At 42.8% G+C, this 9,034-nt stretch overlaps 1 protein-coding gene across 5 annotated transcripts in view; it reads left to right on the forward strand.

Moving 5' to 3' along the window:
• DCAF5 (DDB1 and CUL4 associated factor 5) overlaps positions 1-5,640 on the forward strand; it is a 75,067-nt gene extending 69,427 nt beyond the window's left edge. For all 5 annotated transcript variants that reach the window (XM_042791279.1, XM_042791280.1, XM_042791281.1 and 2 more), the window contains exon 9: positions 3,572-5,640. In XM_042791279.1, the coding sequence (XP_042647213.1) occupies positions 3,572-5,377 (1,806 nt within the window). In that variant the 3' untranslated portion in view covers positions 5,378-5,640. The remainder of the gene's footprint in view (positions 1-3,571) is intronic.
• Positions 5,641-9,034: the final 3,394 nt, after the last annotated feature.

Below are 9,034 nucleotides of genomic sequence, written 5' to 3' on the forward strand. Positions count from 1 at the left end.
AGTTTAGTGTGTGAGACATTGGGATGTGCTGGCAGGAAGACAAATTACATTGCAGGAGAAAGAAATGAGGCATTCCCTCTGATGTGTGGGGCTTAGAGAAGGGCCACAAATGATTATGCAGTTAGAAGAGAGTTTCAGAAAGATAAAATAGATAGTGTGTAAGGATTTTCAGAAAGAAATACTGTTTTCTATTGGAAATGGAATACTGTGTAACTGAGCACAGCTGTTGTAGGTCTCATCTGTTTAAAGATCATCAGTATATCAAAGATAGCAAAGTGTATTTGCCCATGTTGCTATAGTGACAGATTAGTGTAATTGTGGCTAGCTGCCTCTGCCTAATCACATAATCTAATATAGCTGGTTTTAATTATTCTCAGGCTACAGGCATAACTACTTATATGTTTTAAAATTTGGGCGGTTGCTACCATGGAATACAAGCAATTCAACCATGCTCTCTTAAACATGTCTGCTGAAGTAGAGAACCAGTTTTGTACTCCCCTTTTCTGTTGTTCTTCCTGTTTTTATATCTGTACTCGGGGCATCAGTGAATAATACTGAGCTCCTTTATCCTCTGATAAAGAACTTCTTGATAGATTGTTGTCTCAGTGGGATGATTTGCCAACTTATTTTCTCCAATTTGCTCACATTCTTCCTTGACGTGGCATCAGCCAGGTGATGTGAAAAAGGGAAAGGCGTTCCATTTACAAAGAAGCCCATTTCAAAAGCCACAGAGCACTGGGCCAGTTGCTGCCAGTTTAGAGACTCCTGGTCCTGCCAAGGATAAGTTCTTAGTCTAATTTCTTTCTGGGACTCTGGCAGGCCCTTATATTCAATCATAGCAAAATTCTAACAAATAGGAATATCAATCTCCAGAGACATCTGATCATGTACAAACAGGTATTCATCCTGAATTCCCTTGACTTCTCTTTATTATTTATTTCTTCTCTGAACACATCTTTGTTATGAAGGGAAAAGCCTCAGTATGGACTCTTTGTAGCTGTCGTTTCATTATTTAACACTGCTGTATTTTCTCTGATGCTTGCAGAGTGAGCAGAAAGATCTGGTAGCACTAACAAGGTTGTGAAATCCCTCTGTGCACTCTATGTACCTTTTTAGATGACTTTTCATTGTAAAACAGACCTTTCCCAGAGGGACTTTAGAGCAGACTACCTCTCCTCCATTTATATTGATTCATACAGAATCTAAGAGTTTTCTAATTCTCTTGCTTAAAAAAACAAAACAAAACAAAAAAAAAAACTTTTGTAAAACCTAGTGATCAATCTAACACTGCTAAGACTATTTGAGGAAGGGACATGTCAGCCTACTTGTCCAGGTATACAGTATGAAGCATTTACAAGAAGGTATATGCTTCTTAAATACAAAAAGATCTGATCTACTTCATGAAACGCTCAGTAGTGGGACAAAGAGGGGGAAAGATCTGATAAATTGTGAGAGAAGGTACTGAACATGTGCTATTTAAATCATCAAGAAGACAGCAACTCGGAATAGTCCTTTGAACAAGTACAGTTCTATTTTTCCATTAAAAAACTTGGTGTATCCCCAAATCAACTCTCTCTCATGCATCCACTGAGGTTGTCCTTAGGAAGTGGAGCACAGGAAATAATTTGAGGATGAAGAGAGATTCTTTCTATTCTTGAATAATTCAAAAAGGTTAAGTATGGTTGATGGAAGTCTGTACATAGTGGGCTTAGGCTGGGTTTTGTTATCTTTATCCAAAACTGGTGCTTGTCCCTTGAGCTATGTGTCTGGTAAGTTCAGTGCTTGAACCAAGCAATGGAGTCTGTCTTCATTCTGGTTTCAAGTATTATATTAATGAACTGTACTGGAGGAATCTTTATTTACTTAAGTAGTGAAAATAATAAAAATTGCAATTAAGTACAAATAGCAAACACATCTTGATACTGAGGCGTGCCCCTAGGAACAGGCTAAGGTAATGCAATGTAAAATTCCTTTGCCTTTGCTCTGAAAGGCAGCTTGATGATTGCCGTACAGAAAAAGGTGTATCTGCAGCCTGCTTTAATTTTATCTACATAGCAAGATCATATGTGGAAGCTCTGTTAACCATAAATTACAGAGGATGCAAAGTAAAGGCATTCCAGTCTGGGAGAATTCCAGAATAAAGTTTACCTGTACATCTTAAATTTGCTGTGCTGAACAAGTAGCTTCAAGATAATTTATTTCATGTTACTTCCAATATTAAAGATGTAAGGTCTTTACTGTACACTGTTGAAAACCTCTGTGAATACAGAATTACTGGTATTCTCATGGGCTTTTTTTATAATGATTGTCATGGTTGTATCAGGTTATGCTGCATGTGTTAACTACACATCTGTGAGATGAGTGCTGATTATCCCACTTACACAGGGAAACCCTTTCTCTTAGTGGTTTTGGAACAAAACTAGACTCTTCTGTTGGGAAAATAAATGTTTTTGCCCAAGTCTGTCCCAAAAGGCCAGACAGCTGGCACAGAATTTTTTTCCCTCAGCTTGTTAGCATGGTAAAACCAAAGCATGACTGAAATCAGATATTTTATAAGCAGGATGTTAAGACACTATTGTGGATAAGCTAGATACTAGCTCTGCTTACAGTAGGTGTTGTGCATTACAGTAACCATCAATCTAGAATGAAGCCATTCTGGTTGTCCAATGCGTGCCTTACTCGCAGATTCAGGGGCAATATGATTAAAATTGAGAAAGGTGAGGAGGTCAAACTGTGGTATTTGGTATGGATTGCCAGTTTCTTAGGGATATTGGTGGATCTTCTCTGGGGCTTTTTTTCTTTTCCTTTTCCCCTCCACACCAGGAAGACTGAGGGGAGGCTAGATGGACAGCACAGTCAAGGCTGTTGCTAGTAGTGAAGTCATTGCACTTTGCCATGTTACTACCTCTCTCCAATTCAAAAGTAGCTTTCAGTAAAACTCTTCTCCTTCACCTTTCCCTGCTAACTGAAACTGCTGCTGTGTCTCGAGAGGGTGTTGGATGCTTGCTTTCCTGCATGACTGTTCCCTAAAGGGAGTAGTGCAGCTCTGCTTTTCACCTCCATACATTCGGCTCCCTGCCTGCTGATCAGGTGTGACTGACGATGCAGCTGGATGAAATGTTACTCTCCATCACTGGCACAAGGAACTCTAGTTTCCTGGGAAACAAGTGGCTTCGTTACTGCTAAGACTGTATTGTAGGCAACAAACTGTTCTCTATTCTTACCGTTAGTGAGTAAGCATCCCCTATTACATAAAAATAGAGCCTTGCGATTTGGGAGAAATTATTGCACAGTGAAGTATTGAAATGATGGATAATCTGCAGTTTGAGAGCTTTTAGATTTGGATTGGTGAAGTAGATGCAGGAAAAACACATTTGTAAAGGGGGAGGAAAAAAATCCGCACCTCTGGAATACTTGTAAGGGTCAGAGAGGTAAAAATTAATAACAACAATCTACAACTGGCGATTGTTCTGGGTATTGGCACTGCTGTTCTATTTCAAATGCTTGTAATAGTTTCTGAATTCAAAGACATCTGTATGTTTTTTTTTTTTTTTTTTATTTTCTGTTACAGATCTGGAGTCCTTACAAGCAGCCTGACTGCACGGGGGATCTGGATGGTAGAATTGAGGATGATTCGCGTTGTCTCTACACGCACGAAGAGTACATCAGTCTTGTGTTGAACAGTGGTAGTGGTTTGTCCCATGATTATGCCAACCAGTCAGTCCAGGAAGATCCACGGATGATGGCCTTTTTTGACTCCCTGGTGCGCCGGGAGATTGAGGGCTGGAGTTCTGACTCAGACAGCGACCTCAGTGAAAGCACAATCCTGCAGCTCCACGCAGGAGTAAGCGAACGCTCCGCTTACAGCGAGTCGGAGTCCTCTGCCTCTTTGCATCACTCCCCACCCCATGTGGCTGAAGAGTCTGATGAAACTGCCTATAACTTAAGGGCCTTAAGATCAACTGAATCCCCCTCAGCCAGAGAAGATGTGGCTTCCCGTCAGCAGAGGCTCTCTGCGCTGAGGAAGTATCAGGATAAACGTCTCCTGGCCCTTTCCAATGAGTCTGACTCTGATGACAATACCTGTGAGGCAGAACTAGATACGGACCTTTTCCCACGGCCACGGTCCCCGAGCCCTGAGGAGAACGAATCCAGCAGTTCCAGCAGCAGCAGCAGTACAGAAGATGAAGAGGAACTGAATGAACGACGCACATCTATGAGGCAACGCAATGCGCTGAGGCGCCGGCAGAAGGTGCAAAAGGAGGAAAGGACTAGCACTAACAGGGAGAACGTGACCCCCTACGTAGGTGAGGACATCTATGATTACCCCCAGATCAAAGTAGATGATCTTTCTTCTTCTCCAGCTTCTTCGCCAGAAAGGAGTTCAGCCAACAAAGAAGTTCTCAAAGAAAGGACATCTCCTTGTTCAGACAGTGAATCAGTGGAAAGAAAGATTTACAGAGCTTACAGATGGTTTCATTATTCTTACATATATTCAGCTAGTAAAGATAGTGAATCCTCCAAAGGAGACGGAGAGAATGATGAAGGGAAGCCAGGAACTAGTGGAAGGCACAGTACAGCACACTTGCCAAATAAGGAAGATGCTAGGAACTTGAGTTCAGTAGTTCCTCAAGGTTCCCCAGCTCTTTCTACTGAAAGCCACAACAAAGAGACTTTAAAAGAATGTGGCTTTATAGAAAATTCTAGTAATGGTCAAGCTCATGAATGTGACAATCAGCGGCAGATGGAGGGTCAAGAAAACACACCTGAAGACACTAGCAGTGGAGGTATAGAGCATTCTTTTGAGACTAAAAAGCTCAATGGAAAAGCTAACTGCAAAGGGCTAAATAGTTGTACTGAAGAACCTTGCATTCAGACTGCAGGACTTGTGGAACAGAAAAATAGTCAGAACTGTCAACCAGCATCAAGCCATCACTCACTGGTCCCTCCGTTCTCCGCTGTTGCCATCTGTAGTGTGTCGGGTCACTGCTCCAGAAACCAGACTGATGATAGTGAGGAGAGAAGCCCCGACACCTCCTGCGTTAACCACAATAACGGCCACTTGCATCTTCGCCCTTCGTGCTTCAACAATGGACAGAGTTTTGGAGAGCAGGAGACTGCGACGCAAGGACTACAGGTGCACTCAAATGCTGATAGTGGCAACCTTGTACAGATGGGTGTCACCTTGCACAAAGACTGCTGCCTGTCTGACATGGACTCCAACAGCTACAGCGGGAGCACAAGAGAGGATACTGCTGACTTGCATCCTACGGGCAGTGAGAGCACTCAGTCTCTCGGAGGACTGAAAAGACACAGAGTGGAGTTGGAAGATGCAGATTCAGAGAGTCCATCCTTAGAAAAGAAGTTAAAAACATGATAAATGCGAATGTCTGTCGTAGTGTGCACTCTCTCTCAAAAAAAAAAAAAAAAAAAAGGAAAAAGAAAGTATTAAAGGCACATAGAGTTTGGGTCTGAAACATTGCGTTTGGTTCTCCATTCCATTCTTCAGTGGGTCTGTTTTAGATTGCCAATGGTTCATGCTGTATAAAAATCCAACTTACTCCTTAATGAGACTGAGTCTAGTGTACCCGTACAGGTTCTGTTTAAAGTAAATCCTTATTAAGACGGTTGAATGAATTATTCTTGTGTGAACATGTGTCGTTTGTTCAGCCAGCCAACCAGGATGACTGCTTTAAGTTTTAATTGTTCTTCTAAGAAGGAGTTTTTCCATACTGACACTTACTATAGTTACAGGCTAAGGATGATTGAATTAGATCACACTGGTGGTAGCTTGGGGTGTGTTTCTTGTTGAGGAAAAGGGGGAAGAAGCCTTTCTGGGCCCTTTATTCTGCTTCAGAAACTAAGGAAATGTAACCATTAGGGAGGGAGGATATTTTCAGAACTGACTGGTATCTTTAGAGATGATACTTCATTAAGTACTCACTTATGATACAGTTCAGTGACATTATTTTCATGCCAACAGAAAAGCTATAGGAAATGAGCCTCTCTCCAAAATCAACTTTAGACTGTTCCCATGGTGACATTCAATTTTGTGGGGTTTTTTTAAAGAAAGGAACTGAATAACACAGTGTCATCACTATACTAAAATGTGATTGTTTGGCAAGGGGAGGTATTATACTGTAGGCCTCACTCTAACCAAGGCCTATTAAAAATCAGGCATTGAAACATGACTTTCTGTGAGTTTAACACATGGAGATTCATCATTATTATTAAGAAAATGGCTCTGAGTGTTGGGATGTATCTTGACTGTGCCCTCCCCTTCCCCCATGTGCTTACTTTTGTGAGGCAGTAGGCCAGCAAGAAAATAGTGGAAGGATGGACAATGTAACTGATGTCTGTTAACAGCAACAATTCATAAAGTCTGAAAAATGGCTTTTTGGCAGTTTTCTTAGCCCAAAGTTCAAAATAGGTTGGCATTGGATATCAGGGTTGGTTTTCCACCACTGTGCTGCGAATATTTAAAACTGCAGAGGGGTAGATGGGATTCAGCAGAGTTGTGTGTGTAAGGGAGAGCTTCAGAGAAACGTCCCCATGTGTGAGGACACCGGAACTCCAAGCCTGGGAATGAGAACTTGAGCAAGAGCGCAGCTCTGGCTGCCAAGACCTGGCGTATTGTTCAGGTGGACGGGGTCCTTTCTTGCCTGGGCTCTGTTTTTAGTGGAGTACCTAGTGAGCCTTCTCAGTTCTGGCGTGCTGGAATTGATGGAATTGCACTTGCTCCACCAGCAACAAGGTAAGAGGAGTCAGCGTGTGAAGGGAAAAGAAACCACCTATAAAGGACACAAAAACTATGTGTTGGTGCTTTGCAGTTCTGGCAACAGAAAAAGAGGCTGCTTTCAAGCCCAGTACTGAGGGAAGGGCTAGATTATTTTAAGAAATAGGAGATTTTTGCTTTTGATATGACTTTAGCAGTACACTGCTGTAGAACACTGGCCTCAGGATAATTATTTCACATGCACAGCTACCTGGTACCTGGGGAAAAAAAGGAAGATGCCCTGTTGAAATATGGTGAAACTAAAGGAGCGCTTCAGAAGGGGTGCTGGGGAGGGAAAGGTATGGGAGGGAAAGTGAAGAACATGAGCTGAAAAAATTTTATACAACTACTGTGTGCCATAGGCTGTTTGCCCACACTTGGTTAGCTTTGCTAAGTGAATACTTAGAGTAAGATATAATGTAGTATTTAAGAAGCATGTAAAATGGCTGAAAGGGAGGGGAATGTTTTCAAACACGAGCAAAAGTGGCAATAAGAACAAGCTGATGCATTGTTATTGAAAAAAATTGTTCTGTACTGATTATATTTTAGATCACTTGCAGTGTCCTCCTTGGTTGTATAAACACCTTATTGTAAATGCTGGGTTTTAGCCAGAATCTTGAGGTTGCCAAGTCAAAGCTTTTTTTATTATTTTTTAAAAATTTCTTTACATTGGAAAATTTTCTCAGCTGTCACTTCTTCTGCCCCCCTCTGAAGAATGCCGAGGTTGCTGGTTAATGAGCATCTCCACTCTCCTCTGACATGGTCATCTTTTCTCAGTGTTTTCTCAAAAGCCTTGTGGTCTCACTTTCTGGTTCCTTCGTTTGTTTTCAAAAGCAGAATAAAAGCTCCCGAGTTCGGTGTTAACGCTCCTCTACAGGCTCTGGGCATAAAGGTTTGCTGTGGTTTCTCCAAAGACAGCCTCCCGTGCTGTCTGCATGCTTGTTATTTGTCCTTTCAGTCAGGCAGGAGGAGGAAGGTGGGCTGCATCCTTAACCTTTTGTCGACAGGACGTTTCAGTGCACACAGGAAGCGAAGCTTCCGAATCGGTGGGTTCACCTTCTCACAAAAAGAAGTGTTACCGGCAGTAGGCAGCTGTAGGGTCGGGAACAGACCCAAAAAAAAGGCAAGCAAGCAGCAGCACGCCTGCCGCGGGCGGCCACCCGCGAGAAGAGCTGCGCTTTGGAGGTCGCTTGGCTTTGTCACGGCCCCCGGGCCTCCGCGCTCTCCCTGGGTCGCGCCGGGGCGGCCGGGCCTGGGAGCTGCTGCGAGCTCGGGACTGTCACTCCCCGCTTCTGGGGAGGGAGACGCTGTTCAGCGGCAAATCGGACAAGTTTATCTGAAGGTACTTCATCTTTTCTAGTAATCTGGGCTGTGTACTCAGGAATGAAGAGGTTGTGTAAATATTGAACCACCTTGTTAGCCGCTACTTGTCATGCAGCTTGTTATGCCAGGAAATTTGCTAGGCCTGGCTGTACAGTTCATCTCCAGAAAAGCTTATCAGTGGAAAAGAAAAACTCCCCTGTCTTTATAACACTTTGGACGCGGAAAGATGGATCTTTAAAGAAATTCTTTCTGATATTCCTACAAGCTCACCATCCATGTATTTGCTCATTTCAGCTTTCTCCGTTTAAAGCATTGATGTCAAACCAACCTGTTAGTGAGTCAAAGCTGGCTCTTCCTCTGGAGCAGGCAAGCTTCAGAGCTGGTCTATTAACCGCTTTCAGAGATGCAGGAGGATACGAGATCCACCAACCAAAGATCTTCGGGGGTTTTTCCAGCTCTCAAGTGATCTCTTGCCAGAGCTGGTGAGTTCTCTCCAAGGTGAGTGGCTCAATGGACGTCGCGCTTTGCTCTCGAGGAGCAGCACTCTCTCTTGCAGACAAAGCACATGCAGAGAGATAGAGCTGCCTCGGGGAGGGAAGAGCACAGAGTTTTGACCATGGGCATACCAGTTGATTGCAGTCTGTTCTGAAATCCAGCCTGTCTCAGCTGGAGAAATAATTGGGAAGGACAACTTACTTCAGAAACTTTTCTTCTCCAAAAACTGCAGTGGGTTTGTTTTTTTTTCTTTTTTTTCCCTGAAGTTTCATGATAGAATAAGTGTTTGAAACACTGTCTTAATTTCTGTTTATAAGACATTTGACTTGGTAGCTAGAAAATCACTCTTTCTCAAATATTTAAAGAAGATAAATGCAGTTAGGTCTTCTGAGGTCTTGTACTTTCCTGCATTGTCATATCCCAGAGAACAGCCAGAGGTCT

Source organism: Tyto alba, unplaced genomic scaffold, assembly GCF_018691265.1.
Source record: "Tyto alba isolate M040663 unplaced genomic scaffold, T.alba_DEE_v4.0 Super-Scaffold_18, whole genome shotgun sequence".
In the NCBI taxonomy this organism is placed as follows: domain Eukaryota; kingdom Metazoa; phylum Chordata; class Aves; order Strigiformes; family Tytonidae; genus Tyto; species Tyto alba.